This window comes from Moschus berezovskii, chromosome 3 (genome assembly GCF_049115385.1).
Source record: "Moschus berezovskii isolate FMDL1 chromosome 3, NW_MosBer_1.0, whole genome shotgun sequence".
NCBI classification, from domain to species: Eukaryota; Metazoa; Chordata; class Mammalia; order Artiodactyla; family Moschidae; genus Moschus; species Moschus berezovskii.
In genome coordinates, this window is record NC_142462.1 from 91,781,159 (window position 1) to 91,798,150 (window position 16,992).

A 16,992-nucleotide genomic window follows, 5' to 3' on the forward strand; every position below is an offset into this window, starting at 1 on the left:
CTCCTGCATTGGAAGCATGGAGACTTAACCACTGAACATCCAGGGAAGTCCCCTGTAGTGCTAATTTAAAGATTCAGGCAGTGGGAAGAAAAAAAACCAATGAGGGATCTTAGAAGAATTAGGAGGTTTGGAGGAGAAACTAAAGGAGAGAGGGTTTCCAGAAGGAAGGAGTGAGTAGCACGGAAAAGGCAGTGTGGAGCTACCAGGTAGTAGGGACAAGAGCAGGGCACTTTATTTGGTAATTATGAGCTCCTGGCGACCTTAATGAGGAGGGTCTAGGAGGAGGAGGCTCACTATGTAGGAAGGAGTAAATTGGAGATAAAGAAGTAGAAACAAGCAAGGTAGACTTTTCTTTCAAGAAAGTTTGTGATGTAGAAGGGAGTTCATTTGGTAGGTGGAGAAAGAACCAAAGTCCAGGAGGATTTCTGCCGGTCATGTTTTGGTTGTTTGTATAAAAAAACAAAAAATCATAGGGGGAAAGATCAAAAATAAGCAAAAGGGAATACTTAGTGGGGTGGCTCTGCGGGATGGGATCCACCATGTAGGGATGAGGGAGGGAGACCTTGGATGTGAGTCCTATAGCCTCTGCTGGTGAGACCAAGCCAAGTGTCAGTAAGTTGGGCAGTGAAGGTTCTGCAGTCAGGGCCAGTGATGTGATGGCCTTGGTTTCTTCTTGGTGAGGAAGAATGAAGGGTAAGGTTATGTGGTTGAGGGCACAGACATGACTGCACTCGTAGTTGTGATCTAGGACTATGCATCATAAGAAAGCTAAGAGGACCCTCAAGAAAGATTTTAAGAACACGTAACGACAGAATGTATAAATGATTCCATTGGTATCCAGGATGGATTAGACACGCGTGGAAGGAAAGAAGGGCTAACCTGGAAGTGAGGAATGGTTAGAGAAATGAAGAGTCACATACTAATAAATGCCCTCAAAATGACAGGGTAGGAAATGGAATCTATCCCATTGGAAGATGGAGATGTATTCATTCATTAATAAGAATAGAAGATGTCTTTAGTTGAAGGTTTGTGAAAGTATAGTTGTGTCAGTTTTTCTAATGTGTAGAAATAATCCTGTATGTTGGGCTGGAAAAACAACACTGTGTTAGTTGGTGATTACGTGGGTTTGGGGATAAGAAAATGAGGAGGCAGGGTCTTTGCAGGCTGGCAGCCATGTAAGGGAGCCCCGAAGATGAACTTATGCTGAGCTATCAGACTCTCAGAAAGCCACTGACAAATGAAATAAATGATGATAAGGGATGGGGCAGCCTTGGGAGAAACCTTTGTGAGGGGTTGTAGGAGATTGTGGAGAGCAGGTGATAACCAGGGGCCCAGGAACTGACGGTGGAGGTAAAAGGGAAGGACCTGGACTCTGAGCTCAGGAACTCCGCTCAGTTCTGCAGCGCCGTTGTCTTTCCCACTGATGGAGGCCCACTCCAGACTGTGAGGCTGCATTGCAGCCCTCGTTCCACTTGGGAGGCATCCTGACAAGGAAATAATCTAGACTTCTTCTATGAAATGTCTTCAGTTACAAACGTTTGTGACATCTCGCTGCCTTGATTACCTTCCTTGGCTGCCTCAAAAGAGGAGCGCCCACTCAGAGGATCCCACTCAGCCAGAAACTACAGCTGTTCACTCCCATCTTTTAGCTTTGACCCGACTTCGTAGAACAGACCCTCTCACACCAGAGAGAAACTTGCTCTCCCTGGGTGCAAAATATTCCCTGAATAGATTACTTCCTCCCTAGATACCAGGTTGATTTTTCGATCATGTTGCCTGTCATGTACAAGGGGCTTTCATTCTGCTCTGCAGCCGTGACTCCTAACCAGTGACGTGTTGGCTCCCTCTTCCTTGCAGATCATTGCTGTGCACCCGCATTTCGTGAGATCCAGCTGCAAGCAGTTTGTGACGGGAGGGAAGAAGGTAAACGCTGCGTGTTGATATCACAGGCAGTCTTTGAGGGGTTCTGTTTGCTCTTTAATTTATCTTTAATATTTTTATTTTATTTCTTTTTTTATTGAAGGCTAATTACTTTACAATAATATATTGGTTGGTTTTGCCATACATTGACACGAATCCGCCCCGGGTGTACATGTGTTCCCCCTCTTGAACCCCCCTCCCACCTCCTTCCTCCCCATATCCTCCCTCCAGGTCATCCCCATGCACCAGCCCCAAGCATCCTGTATCATGTGTCAAAAATGGACTGGTGATTCGTTTCACATATGATAATAGACATGCTTCAATGCCATTCTCCCAAATCATCTGACTCTTCATTCGGAGAAAATTTGAGAAAGCACAGTGTAGTGAAATAGCAAGACCATTACCTCTTGGGGGAGGTGTGGCCTCAGTGCTTGTCAGTGACATCCCTTTGGAATAGTTGTGGGCAAAAACAGATGTTACTCAAATTAAATATAGCCTCCTCCACACACAAAAAATAGGTAGCATTTAAAAAGTAAGAGCAAGTAAACTAGTGATTTTTTTCCACTTGTTGATACTCTCTTGCAAGTCTTGAGAAAGTTTTAGAACAAAAACGGCTCTTTTTTAAATTTTATATTTTATTTTTATTGGAATATAATTGCTTTATAATGTTATGTTAGCTTCTGCTGTACAACGAAGTGAATCAGCTGTTTTGTTGTTGTTTAGTTGCTAAGTCATGTCCGACTCTTGTAACTGCTTGGACTTTGGGTTTCCATATATCCCCTCCCTCTCAAGCCTCCCGCTCCCCACCCCCATCCCACCCCTCCAACACAGAGCACTGAGCTGAGCTTGCCATGGCTCTTTTTTAGTGACATGTTCCTAGCATATTTTTATTATCTTAGTGCTATTTAAAACATGAGAAAGTAAAAGAATTGTTTTATACATTGACATGTTTGTAGATATAGCAGATTTTAAAATAAAAGAATCTTTCTGCTTATCAGTTCAGTTCAGTTGCTCAGTTGTGTCCGACTCTTTGCGACCCCGTGAATCACAGCATGCCAGGCCTCCCTGTCCGTAGAATAAGTTAAATGTCTTTTCTGTTTTTATTCAACAGTGATTTTTTTTAATAATAAAATGTTCCCACTGTCTTAGAACCCTGAATGTTGTTTCCTATCCAGTTTAGGGCTTAGTGGAGAGCAGGCAGTATGTGTTTATTTCTATAGCAAGGTATAGCTATGGAATAGATACTTCGAGGCTTAGCTACCAAATGGTTTTGAATGTTCTGTGGTAGTTATCTGTCCTTTTCACTTTGACTGTTGCTTCATAGAATGATAGGACTGCATACTAGTTGTTGGCATTTTTCAAGCAGTGGTTTTAGCTCCACGTAATGGCTAAGTAGCAGGTCCTTTAGATTCCAACTGCATCTCAAGGCACAAAGCCAAGATTGCACCAGCTCTGATTTCTGTTTGAGAACCAGCTCCTTTCATCCCCTCCCCAGGACTTACTGTTATCCTTAGGCTCTAGCAGCACTAACCTCACACAGAAATGTCTTTGGGATTGTGTTCAGTTGCTCAGTCATGTCTGACACTTTGTGACCCCTTGCACTGTAGTCCACTAGGCTCCTCTGTCCATGGAATTTTCCAGGCAAGAATACTGGAGCAGGTTGTGATTTCCAGCTCTGGGGAATCTTCTCAACCCAGGGATCCATTCCATGCCTCCTGTGTCTTCTGAATTGGCAAGTAGATTCTTTACCACTGTGCCACCTGGGAAGCATGTATGGAATTAATCAGTAGGAATTACAGATTGAAGCTAACATTTTCTATTTTAGATCTGCAGCTGACTTACTGCTAGGAAAAAATAGCTACCTTACTTGTCTTTGTTGATCTCTGGAAAGAGTAGCTTCAAAATTCTTCCTGATAAAGTGTTGATATTTCTTTAGTAAACACATTTCTAGTTAGAAAATTTTATGTGAGACAGAGCATGAATTCACATAGCTATAATTTAAACCCATTCATTTTTATTTAAAACTCATTAGGGATGAAAAATGCCAAGTCACTAGGTTTTTTGTTTTTTAAGTGGCCTAAACCAACACACTGTCATTATCTCACAGGTCAGAAATATAAGAGTTGTTTTCCTGTATGGTCTGTTTTAGGGCCTGTCATGAGATTTCAGTCCAGATTTTGGCCAGGGTTGCACTCATCTGAAGGCTTGACTGGGGTTGTAGATTCTGCTTCTAAACTGTCTGCTGCTTTCTTAATAGCAATCCCTCATAAAATGTTGATAACTTAAAATATTGATAAATCATTTTAGTTTAAGTATTTTCCAAGTGAGGATACAGTTTTGAGTTCTAGCTTTCTAATTCCAGAAGTTAGAGACTTTAGAGTTGTCCCATATTTTTTCAAGGTATTGATATGAAAGAACATATTAGAGATAATATGAATGATGTCCACATGGACTCAAACTTTGATGGTGGGAGTTTCTGTATAGATTTGTGTTCTTAATAGTCACCTTGTTGGTATGGTTTAATAATTGCTTTTATACTGTGAAGGGTACCTATCATCTGAACTGATTTGCCAGAGTAGTTTTTGCTACATGAATGTCTTGTCAACTTGCACGCTGCCCAAGTTAACTGTGTCAATAACGTGTTCATCCTTCTACGTAGCATTTGACATAGCTTACAGACATCTGTAGAAAGGACCAAGTGAATGTAACTCTTTGGGCCAAAACTTGTGGAGCAATTGTATGGATAACAAAGTAGTCCAGGATCCAAGTGCAGGCAAGGTCACATGGGAAAAAGTTGGAATTGATACCAAGATTACATTGTGATAAGTACTAAAATAAGTAGAATTCACTGAACGCTGAACAGACAAGAACATCAAAGATTCGGTTCCTCTCTTTGGTTTTCACTCTCTGCTTGACAGGTTTTTCTGTGTTCAGTGTTCTAAGAGGGAGCATTCTCTTTTCTATTTTCCTATTCACGTCTCCAAAATTGCATGTGTAGACGTTTCTTCCCAAGCACAAAAGATGCTCAATTATGTACATATAAAAACAGTTCAAGTTATCTGGTGAAAAACTTGATACTGTTGAGTTAGAATTTCTGACTTAAAATAGTTTATTAAAATTTTTTTTTATTTTGAATTTTTTTATTATTATTTTTTTATTGGAGGCTAATTACTTTACAATATTATATTGGTTGGTTTTGCCATACATTGACATGAATCCGCCCTGGGTGTGCCTCTGTTCCCCTTCTTGAGCCCCCCTCCCACCTCCCTCCTCCGCTTATCCTCCCTCTGGGTCATCCCCGTGCACCAGCCCCGAGTGTCCTGTATCCTGCGTTGAACCTGGACTGGCGATTCGTTTCGCATATGGTAATGTACATGTTTCAATGCCATTCTCCCAAATCATCTCACCCTCACCTCTCCCAGTGAGTCCAAAACACTGTTCTATACACCTGCGTCTCTTTTGCTGTCTCGTATACAGGGTTATCATTACCATCTTTCCAAATTCCATATATGTGCATTAGTGTACTGTATTGATGTTTTTCTTTCTGGCTTACTTCACTTTAAAATAGTTTAAAAGAAACACACACCAAAGGGTTAGTATGTTGTATAAAGGACTTAGGTTATTGAGCTTGATGAAAGTGTATGTGTGATATTCTGAAGTGAAGAATCATAGGATTTCACATGTCAATGGAAGTGATATTGTCATGTCTTTTTATTTTAATAGCTTTATTGATATATAATTTGCATATCATAAAGTTCACCAGTTTAAAGAGTACAGTTCAAGGACTTTCCTGGCAGTCCAGTGGATAAGACTCTGCGCTTCCACTGCAGGGGATGCAAGTTCAATCCCTGGTTGGGGAACTAAGATCCTATATGCTATGTGGCACAGCCAAAAAAAAAAAGTACAATTCATTTGTTTTAATATGTATACAGAATTGTGCAACCACCACCATAATACAGTTTTAGAGCATTTTCATCATCCCAGTAATGAAACCTTGTCCCCATTAGCAGTCACTCCCTAACCCCTTTTCCCTGCTTCCTAGTCCCAAGGACTCTCTAATCTATTTCAATTCTTTATAAATTTGCCTATTCTGGATATTTCATGTAAATTCTGAATGGTTTTCCTTGAGGCTTATGTGGTAAAGAGTCCTCCTGCAATGCAGGAGACCTGGGTTTGATCCCCGGATTGGGAAGATCCCCTGGAGAAGGAAATGGTAACCCACTCCAGGATTCTTGCCTGGAGAATTCCATGGACAGAGATCCTGGCAGGCTATAGTCCATGGGGGTCACAAATTCTGGATATTTCATGTAAATTCTGGATATTTCATGGAGATGGAATCATGAGTACATGACCTTGTGACTGATTTCTTTCCTTAGTTTTCTAGGTACATCCATGTGGTAGCATGTATCAGTATTTCATTCCTTTTTATGGCCAAATTATCTTTCGTTGTATGGGTATATCACATTTTTTTTAGCTGTTTGTCAGTTGATGGAGATTTGGATTGTTTCTATGTTTTGACTGTTATGAGTAATGGTACTGTGAACATTCACATACAACTTTTTTATGGGGCCACATATTTTAATGCCTCTTGGGTGTAGAATTTTTGGATCATATAGTAACTCTGTGTAGAACACTTTGAAGAACTGTCCAGTCATTTTCCAAAGTGATTGCACCATTTACATTCTTACTAGCAATATGTAAGGGTTTCACTTTCTCCACATTCTCATCCTCATTCATTTGTAGCTGTCTTTTTGATTGTAGGCATCTGGTGTGTGGAAAGTGGTGATATCTCCTTGTTTTGATTAAGGAAGAATTGGGGGTGGGAGGAGACGGGGACGACAGAATGAGATGGCTGGATGGCATCAGCGACTCGATGGACATGAGTTTGAGTGAACTCCGGGAGTTGGTGATGGACAGGGAGGCCTGGCGTGCTGTGATTCATGGGGTCGCGGAGAGTCGGACACGACTGAGCGACTGAACTGAACTGAACTGAATGACTAAGGTTGCTGAGCATCTTTGAGTGCTGGTTGGCCATTTGTCTATCTTCTTTGGAGAAATGCCTATTCAGATTCTTTGTCCATTTTTCCATTGGGCTATTTGTCTTTCTTCTTTTTCTTTTACACAATTGTAAAATTTTTTATATATATTCTGGATTCATGTCTCTTGACAGTATGTGATTTGCAAATATTTTCTCCTAGTCTTTGAGTTGTCTTTTCACTTTATTGCTGGTGTCATTTGAGGTACAAAAGTTTTTAATCTTCCTGCAGTGCCATTTATCTGTTTTTGTGTGGAATTTTTGTTTTGTGTGTGTGTGTGTTTGATGCTTGTGCTTTCGGTATTGTATCTATGAAATCATTGCCAAATCTGAGGTCATTAAGATTTATGCTTGTGTTTTCTTCAAAGAGTTTTATAGTATTAACTTTAAAATTCAGCTCTAGAATCTACCTTGAGTTATTTTTGTGTATGGTGTAAGGTAGGGTTCTGAATTCATTCTTTTGCATATGGATATCCAGTTATCCCAGCCCTCTTTGTTGCAAAGACTGTTCCTTTGCCATCGTCTTGGGCCCTCTCAAAAATCAGTTAGCCATAAATGTTAGAGTTTATTTGTGGACTTTCGATTCTATTGGTTTGTATATCTATCCTTGTGCCAGTACCCTTTTTAGTTTTTAGAACCACTGATTACTTACGGGATGACAAACAAATTAACTCCTTTTAAAACGTTTTGATTTTGAGTTCATTATCTTTAAAAAGCCATTTTTATACCATCATTCAAAATTCTGCAGATAACAAATGCTGGAGAGGCTGTGGGGAAAAGTTGAACCCTCCTACACTAATGGTGGCAATGTAACTTGGTGCAGCCACTATGGAGAAGAACATGTCTGTTCCTTAAAAAACAAAATAGAGTTACCATATGATCCAGGGATCCCACTCCTGGGCATATATCCAGAGAGAACTATAATTTGAAAAGATACATGTACCCCAGTGTTTATTGCAGCACTGTTTATTCTACAGTAGCCAAGATATGGAAGCAATCTAAATGTCCATCAGGAGGTGAATGGATAAAGAAGATGTGGTGTACACACACAAACACACAATGGAATATTATTCAGCCATAAAAATAATGAAATAATGCATTTGTAGCAGCAAGGATAGAGAAGAGATTATCATACTAAGTGAAGTAAGCCAGACAAAGATAATAGTGCTTATATGTGGAATCTAAGAATATAATATGAATGAACTCATTTACAAAACATAAATAGACCCACATTCGTAGAAAACAAACTTATGATTACTAAAGGGGGAAAGGAGGGATTGATTAGGAGTTTGAGATTAACAGATACACACTGCTATATATAAAATAAACAAGGACCTACCATATAGCACTGGGAATTCTACCCAACGTTTTGTAATAACCTGTAAGGGAAAAGAATATGAAAAAGAATAGATAAATATATATGTGTAACTGAATCACTTTGCTGTGCATCTACTTCAGTACAAAATAATGAAAATAGAATTAAAGGGCATTACATTTTTTCCTATTTATGTTAGAGGTTTAAGAAACATTAGTATGTGACTATGCCCTCTATTCGAGCTTCCTAAGTGGTGCTAGTGGTAAAGAACCTCCCTGCCAATGCAGGAGATGTAAGAGAACCAGGTTCAATCCCTGGGTTGTGAAGATCTCCTGGAGAAGGGAATGGCAACCCATTCTAGTATTCTGGCCTGGAGAATCGCATGGACAGAGGAGCCTGGAGGGCTACATTTCATAGGGTCCCAAAGAGTCAGACATGACTGAAGGAACTTAGCACGCACGTGCCCTCTATTCAGGAACTTGTAACATACAAGCTGTTGACTGATTTCTCTGAATTCATTAAAGTTTATTGTGTAAATATGTATTTAGTGAATAGTAAAAACTAGTGTTTATTTAGTAAGTTACAGTGACTTCTTTGTATAGAGTTAAATAGCTAGAGATTGCCAAAACATACAGAAGCTTGGTATGCTTTGCAGTCATCTCTGGAAAGATTTCTTCCTTCTGTATGTGTATGTTGTGCACTTGCGAAGATCACCTGCACTACATGGTTTTGGAATTAATGTGTTTTGTCTGTTTTAAAAATAGATTTATTTAGTTGAGGTTATTTCAGGGAATATTTCTGATTTCATTAAGGAATGCACCTTTGATTTTAAAAACTAAGAGAAAGCCTTTTGGAAGGTGACATTAAGAAAAAGATAATACTGTGAAAAAAAATTTTTTTAAGGTGTTAGCAAATTTTTAGGGGGAGTCGATTTTTTTCTTATAATCGAGTTATGGCATTTTATACCTTTGTAAATGAGAAAACAATAAAAATCTTCATTGGCCCAATCACAACTCTGATCATTCCAACCGCAGTTTACAACCAGTGCCATAAACTAAGCAGAACAAGTTTGAAGAGTCCAGCATTTAGCAAATGGTGATAACCTTGCACTAGACCTCCCTGTTTAGGGTAGATGGCAGATCATATGACGGAAAAAGAGCCAAGACAAGTATCATATAACTAAGAGGTTAATTTGATCTTTAAAAAAAAAGTGAAACAGTGACTAGCCAAATGAAGGTGTAATGTGGAATAAAGGCATTCTTAACCCTTAAGAATACTGATCTTCTCTAGACTGACAGCTAAATGCATCTAGGAATTATATGTCAACTTCTGTAAACAATGATGAAAGGTACACAACGACTACAGAAGCAAAATAGGAAAGATGGATGTCCTACAGAGGGAGAATCTTGATGTCATTTCATAAGAAAATTTGAATGAGATTTTTAATTTAAGATTTAGTTGATTTGATGGGAAAACTTAGTTACTGGGCAAGGGGTAAACATTTTTTAAAAAGTAATCAGAACATGCATTTCAGAATAGTTCCACAAACTAGTCATGAAGGGAAAAAAACCAAAAAACCTGAAACTGCAGTTTGACACAGTTGTTTATATTTCCTTTTTAAGGTTCTAGCTTCTTAGGTCTTTGGAGATAGCTCCTTATCCACCTGGGACTGGAAAGAGAAGGCAGTATTTCTGTCTGGCATAAACTTTTATTTTAGATTTTCAAGGTAACTTTTTAGTAGTTGAATGGCATAGCTGGATTTATGGACTCCAGTGCTTGACACATGAGCATAAAAAGCTTATTCTAAATTCTGTTTTGTTTCCATGTTGAAAAAAGAAAAGAAAAAGCGCATCTCGTAAGAGTGCCATTGGAGAGAACTTTCAAACATGTGAATCGATGGATTTTTTTAAAGTGTAAACCTTCTTGTGTAGCAAGAATTCTAATGCATGAGCATAGAAATGAGGTATGTCTTCTAGAAATAAGTCTGCCAGGCAGATCTTGTCTGGTTTGTTTGTTGTTTTTTTAATTGCTCAGCTTTCTCTGTCAGCAGATAAACTTGAGCTCCCTATGACCTTTACCTTTGAACTCTGAAATATACTTCATAATAACTGATTCTCCTCCTTTGACAAATTATTAAATTGTCGCACTGCTGTTTGCAGCGGAGTTCATTTTTAGAAACGAAGTAGTCAGCTGTTTGGCATTGAAGTGAACTAGAATGAGGGGACCTGGCCGCAGGGACAGGTTGCTTTGTAAGCTGGAAAGTGTCAGTCAGCAAACAAGGCAAGGACCTGCATGCATGAAATGAGAAAAAGTGCTTCACTATTCAGGGTTGTAGGCTCCTGGCAGATTTTACCTGAAGGACAGAGGTAGAAGCATCAGCTAGCTTCTCAGGGTCCAAAATGATCAGCAAACAACAAATTGCATGTTGGATTCTTTTTGGAAGAAGATACAATGGAGCAGTTTTTTGTAGTAATGCAAATCTTTTAAAAATTCCCATAGCCCAGTAAACTCCTCTGACCATTAAATGTGAAATGTAGAGTTAGGTGTTGGTCGCTCAGTCATGTCTGACTCTTCACAACCCGTTGGACTGTAGCCCACCAGGCTCCTCTGTCCATGGAATTCTCCAGGCAAGAATACTGAAGTGGGTTGCCATTCCCTTCTCCAGGGGATCTTCCTGACCCAGGGATTGAGCCCAGGTCTCCTGCATTGCAGATGGATTCTTTACCAGCTGAGCCACAGTCTTAAGCCCAAGAACACTGAAGTGGGTAATCTATCCCTTCTCCAGGGGATCCTCCTGACCCAGGGACTGAACCCAGGTCTCCCACCTTGCAGGCAGATTGTTTACCATCTGAGCCACAAGGGAAGAGTGCTTCCTTATATATTTGCTTGTCTCCTGGTCAGTGGAAGCTGGGGTTCTTGGGGTCATAAAAGATCTTTTTTAATTTTTTAAAAGTTTATTGAAGTGTTGAAGTTGATTTGCAATGTAGTGTTAATTTCTGCTCTACAACAAAGTGATTCTGTTATATGTATTCTTTTTCATTATGGTTTATCAACAGGATATTGAGTATAGTTTCCTGTACTGTACAGTAAGACCTTGTTTATCCTGAAAAAGTCTTTGACGTCAGTTATACCACCCAGTCTGCTGACCAGTGGATCTAGAGAATGATACTTCTGCAGGCATTTAGAAGCTTGATCTTAGGCAGTTTTCTACATGCAGACTTTTCTCACACATCACTTTTCAGGCAACCACCAAATTTATGTCCAAGTGGTTGCACATAGAACCATTGTAAATAAACACCTTCATCTCTTCTAGGCATGGTGTTATAAATTGTGGTTCCATTCTTAGAAATTCATCTTATGCTGTAAGCATACCAAAATTGATTAAAAGCTACCACCTAATAGGAAGTAAAACATAATGTAACCTTTACAAATAGTTCTTAGATATGTAAAACCCAAGTTGTAAATAGCTATATTGTAAAAGTATATTTTGGTGGGTTTTTCTCTATGTACTGAACTGGTTGAAGCTAAAATTTTGAATCCAGGGCTTAAAAATAGAAATCATTTTCAATATCAGTGACAGATGTTTTTCCTTGCTTTCAAAATTAAGTTCATCCATCTCAAACATTAGTTGCTTTTTTGATGTCAGTATGTAGAGCTCCCAACATCCTGGAGATGGATCCATGGCAACCACATTTTCTTTAGTCGTCCTCCTTGTTTCATAGCCATCAAAAACCTGGTGAGAACAGAAGCCTTTTTTTCTTTAATGAGTTCAGCTAACTTTTCCGTGTGTAATATTTCTGTATTGTTTGCAGCCCTTTCCTGGATTCTGATGTTAAGCTTACCATCTGTCTTCCTAGAGTAATCAAACCATCCTTTGCTCCTTGCTGAAAATATCTTCCTTTGCGTATTGAGAATGCTGTGGTTGTTCTTTAGTATTTGGAGTAGTTATTGCCTGTGCAAAATTACTGTTGGAGTAATTTTTCAGGCCTTTGTCATTAAGCATTTGGGGATCCCCCGCCCCCATTATAAGTTAGTTTGTTGCCTTTTAATTTTCTAATTCATTTTCAGCCAATATTCCTCTTTGATGTTTGTAACAATGCAGATTTGAACCCACTCTAATGGCAGTGTATGTGGTAGTGAATAGCCGTGTCAGTGCTGTGCAACCCTAGATCTCCAGGAACACACTTGTAGGGTGTGAGGAAGAGGGTGTGTTAGAAGGAGGGTGTTACAGGATTTGGGCTGTTGATAAGAGGTGGTGTGGGGAGGCTTTCAAGAAGTAGGACTTTGCGCTGGGTCAGGTGCTGTCTGGAAGCAAGAGATTTTCCACCACTGGGTATCTTAATACATCATATCCAGAAGGAGGAAAGATAAAATCAAGGCTAAAGACATTGGTAAAGAAGCAGTCTTTCCTTTTAGCCAGGATAGGGAGGTGTTTGATCATTCATGTGGCTTGGAAAATGTTGATATTTTGTCCATGTTCAGATGTGATTATGGAGTGGTCCTGTTTTTCTCCTCATCTTATGGTCACAGGGCCTTGTCTTATGTCGGTGTTGTGTGAAATTGTTTATATTTATCCAGAGAACACCAGGGCCCTGCTCTGAATGGCAGACCAGCTCCTGCATGCCACCTTTTTTCCTCTTTCTTCATTGTGACAAATAAAATGCCCAACATTTGTTAAATGGCTTATTGAGGTACTTTATGAAAATAATACATACTATTTGATTCCCCTTTCTGGTAGAAATATAAATGTATGGTGTAGCAATTTCATGGAAAGCTGTATACTGATTATTAACAATATTAATATTAACATGTTATTAACAATATCTTAGCAAGATTATTAGTTTTTTTTTCTGGCCTTCATTAGCATTTGTTTTCTGCTTTTTTGTAGAAAACATGCCTTTTATAATAATAAAAAGCAATAATAAAAGAATGTATAAAGTAATCTCAACTATTTTGGCTCTCTTTTCAACTTAGCATTCTAAATCATATGAAATTCCCTACATTATTGAAGTCTAATCTTAGCTCAGACGTTCTTTAATGATTATGTAATTTTCCATCCTGCAGGTCAATTTAATTTTCTTAATCGGTCTCATATTATTGGACTGTTAGGTTGTATCCAGTTTGGGGTTATCATAAATCATGCTGTATTGAAGTTAGAAATCTTTGGGCATGAACTTTTGTTTGTGCTTCTGAATGTTTTCCTAGCTCTGATTCTTAGGATTAGAATTACTGGGTCAAAGATTCCAAGTATCTTTTAGGCTCTTGATACATATTGCCAAGTAAAGGTACATTCTAGAAAACATACTGATTTATACCAGCTGTGTGTTTTAGAGGAGCTGTTTTACCATATCAACTTGCCAATTTGATACACATAGAAAGAGACTCCATTGTTCTATTTTGTAACTTCCTTGAATTATTAGTGATTTTGAGCATTTTTATTTACTAGTCACTTATGTTCCTTCTTTTGTGATTTCTCTGGTTGTATTCTTTGCTCGGGGCAGCTTTTAATATTACCATAGAAGCCAGAACAATGACAACTGTCCATTTGATATTTATTGTCAGTTTGAGCGCAAATTATTGCTGCTTACTGAATAGCCTGCAGCCTTTTGTCCAATTTTAGCTAAACCTGGAATAATTATTCTTGTTCTAGGGAGGCATTATATAGGAGTCATAATGAGACTTTTGAGTAGATGCTGAACTGTGTACAAAGATGAGTATATTTTACTCCACAGATGTGTCTGCTCTTAGACCGTCTGTCCTGCTGCTTCCTTGAAGGCTCTTAAAAACAAGCCACCATGCCCAGTTAAAGGCAGGTTCATTTGATTTGGTTTCTTCTGTAGCAGTGTCCTGATCTTTACTTTTTCCCCTTTTGATTCATTTTTTTTTTCCATCGAAGTATATAGTTGATTTGTTGTTGTTGTTGTTTAGTTGATAAGTTGTGTCAACTTTTTTGCCACCCCATGGACTATAGCCCACCAGGCACTTCTGAGCATGGGATTTCCAGGCAAGAATACTGAGTGGGTTGTCATTTCCTTCTCCAGGGGATCTTCCCAGGAGGAGCCACAGGAGCTCGGGTTTGATCGCTGGGTCAGGAAGATCCCCTGGAGGAGGGCATGGCAACCCACTCCAGTATTCTTGCCTGGAGAATCTCATGGACAGAGGAGCCTGAGAGGCTACAGTCCGTGGGGTCACAGAAAGTCATATATGACTGAGCAGCTGAACACACATAGCTTGCATAGTTGATTTAAAGTATCATGTTAGTTTTAGATGTGCAGCACAGTGATTCCATTAAATATCTATGTGTATATATATATGTGTGTTTGTGTGTATATATATATATATATATATATTCCATTTCAAATTCTTTTCCATTATAGAGTATTACAAAATATTGAGTATGCTGTGCTATATGGTAGGTCCTTGTTGGTTCCTTTTTGCTTTAATTTGAATTGAGTGAAGCGCTTATTCACATCCATAAACCTGTGTATTCTGGTGACTCTTCCTGTTATTCAAGACTTAGCAGTTTTGTATTTCTTTTTCATAACCTCACTGTGCAAAAATCTCCTGAGTCATCTGTGATTGAGATTATGTGTAGTTAAAATTAGAGATATTTGTTCATCACACAGAACGTTCATTTAAGTTGCATCACCCAGTGGGTGTTTATTCTACTGGGGAAGGTGTCCAACCTTGAACCCAATCCCAGGAAATAGATCCTCAGACAGCTGCAAACTGAAAAACAGACTCAAGGTTTTTGATTTGAACAACCAGCTCTGTTAAGTCTTCAGGATCCACGTGGAAGGCTGTATGGTTTTTTTTGGTAGAAAAATTACTTTTTAAATGCCTCATTCATTTCTGGAATCCCATTTGCAGTTGTGAGTTGCATGTGCAGAAATTGCAGGTTGCTAGTTTGAATAGGAATCTTCCCCACATGCTGGCTACAATTGATTGCTAAACCCATATAGGTGGGCGTGTAGACATAGATCTATATTTCTGTCATTGCTAGGTTTTTGTTTTGTTTTTAATATAAAGGAAATGCTCCTAAGTGGCACCTCTTGTGTTTAACTTCTTTGGTTCACACTGAATTCATAGCTTGGATTTCTTGACTACTAAATTGACTGCTACTTTAGGTTGATATGATGTTTTTTTTAATTCCAAAGCATATTTCTGGTACATAATTTACACAGGATTAATTAACTTTAAGAATTTATCAAAAACCTGTGTTGCTTTTCAGTTGTGTTTGTTCAGATATTGCCTGGAAGCAAATGGCCTGTCACATGGGCTCTGGAAATCCACCTGTGTACAAAGACTTTCTCTGGTAGCAACATCTGGCCTGTGTTGAACTGCTTTTAATCAGGTTAACCCACTTTTCAGGAAAGGAGATGGATGGACTAGAACTTGTGCAGAAAGTAACCACTGAGTTTAAAGCAGTCATATATTTAGGAAATCCCCATTTTCTTCTTACATGATGTGAGTTTTTTCTCAGTGATGGTCAGGAAGGCTGTGTGTTTTAAACTTCGGTACTGAGCCAAAGCAGGAAGCAGTACAAAGGTGTTCCCCTGCTCTGCAGGCTGCTTTTTCTTGGTCATTTCTGTCTCCATCAAGATTCAAGACTCCTGTCTGCTGCCAGCCACCACCCCAAGTCTTCACCATGCTCACCAATTTTTTTCTCACTTGCCTTCAGTTTTATCCCTAATCTCTTCCGATCTTGGATTTAAAAATCCTTCTGTGGCAAGCCTTCCTCATCATTATACCCTTTGTTTTTACTGGGACAGTAAAATATTCAGCGTATTCTAATTTGCTGGATTTCATTTTGCTGTCTTTATTCCTCTGTCATCTTGAGCTCCAGTATCTTCTCTGATTAAGCATTTATCTCTTGTGGAGTCTGTTTTCTCCAAGCCTCTCTGTCCTTTCTGGAGGAAACACCTTCACCCATGGGCTCAGACCCCAGCCTCAGCAAGCAGTGTTGCTGGTATTAGGGAGCCCAAATGACTCAAATGATTTATATACTTGGAAGAGTGCAAGATGATTAAAAAAGGTCCAATCATACTCCTTTTCCTCCACCAGGGAAGAATGGGTGATGGGTAATGATGGGTGTTAGGCTACCAGAATCGCAGCTTTATTACAGCCCCATAGGAGTCCCAGCCTGTGTGTGGGAGATTCTGGGATGTGGTATAAGAAAGTACTAGATAGATTTATCAGCACAAAACATAGGAGAATAAAGTATATTGCTGAGGATGTGAGGGCTCCTATTGAAATATAAGTACCAAGAGTGCTGACTGCCAGAATGTGGATTTATGGGAAATAAAGCCCTAAAATACTTTCTCCAACAAAAAAATAGGCCTCTTGGAAACAGTTTTTCCCATCTCTGTACTTAGCTCCCATTGAGCTTAAATTGCTCTCAGTATTGTGATAATGACAATTCAATATTACAGGATGTGGAAGATGAACCAAATAAATTAACCAGCTGCTTTTAAGGGTAGTTCCCTCAATGGCTTCCCCTCCAAAATGCTTTGTAGAAGATTCGTGCTCAGTAGGTCTCTAGGCAGTTTTATGGCTGGAAGAAAGAGATGGATTTTATTAAATGTCAGTGAAATACAAGCAGGTAGTTTTGTGGTAGTTAAATTAGCATAGAGTGTGTGTAAGAAAAGCAACTTATCATGCCTTAAATCGCCAAAACAGAACTTTCCTTGGTCTTCCTGCCAGATGATGTGTTTCTGCCCAA

General features: G+C 39.0%; 1 protein-coding gene across 2 annotated transcripts in view; it reads left to right on the forward strand.

Annotated features, from left to right (window-relative positions):
• Positions 1-16,992, forward strand: part of VPS41 (VPS41 subunit of HOPS complex) — a 200,167-nt gene that overhangs the window by 102,578 nt on the left and 80,597 nt on the right. For both annotated transcript variants that reach the window (XM_055421159.2, XM_055421160.2), the window contains exon 7: positions 1,858-1,923. In XM_055421159.2, the coding sequence (XP_055277134.1) occupies positions 1,858-1,923 (66 nt within the window). The remainder of the gene's footprint in view (positions 1-1,857; positions 1,924-16,992) is intronic.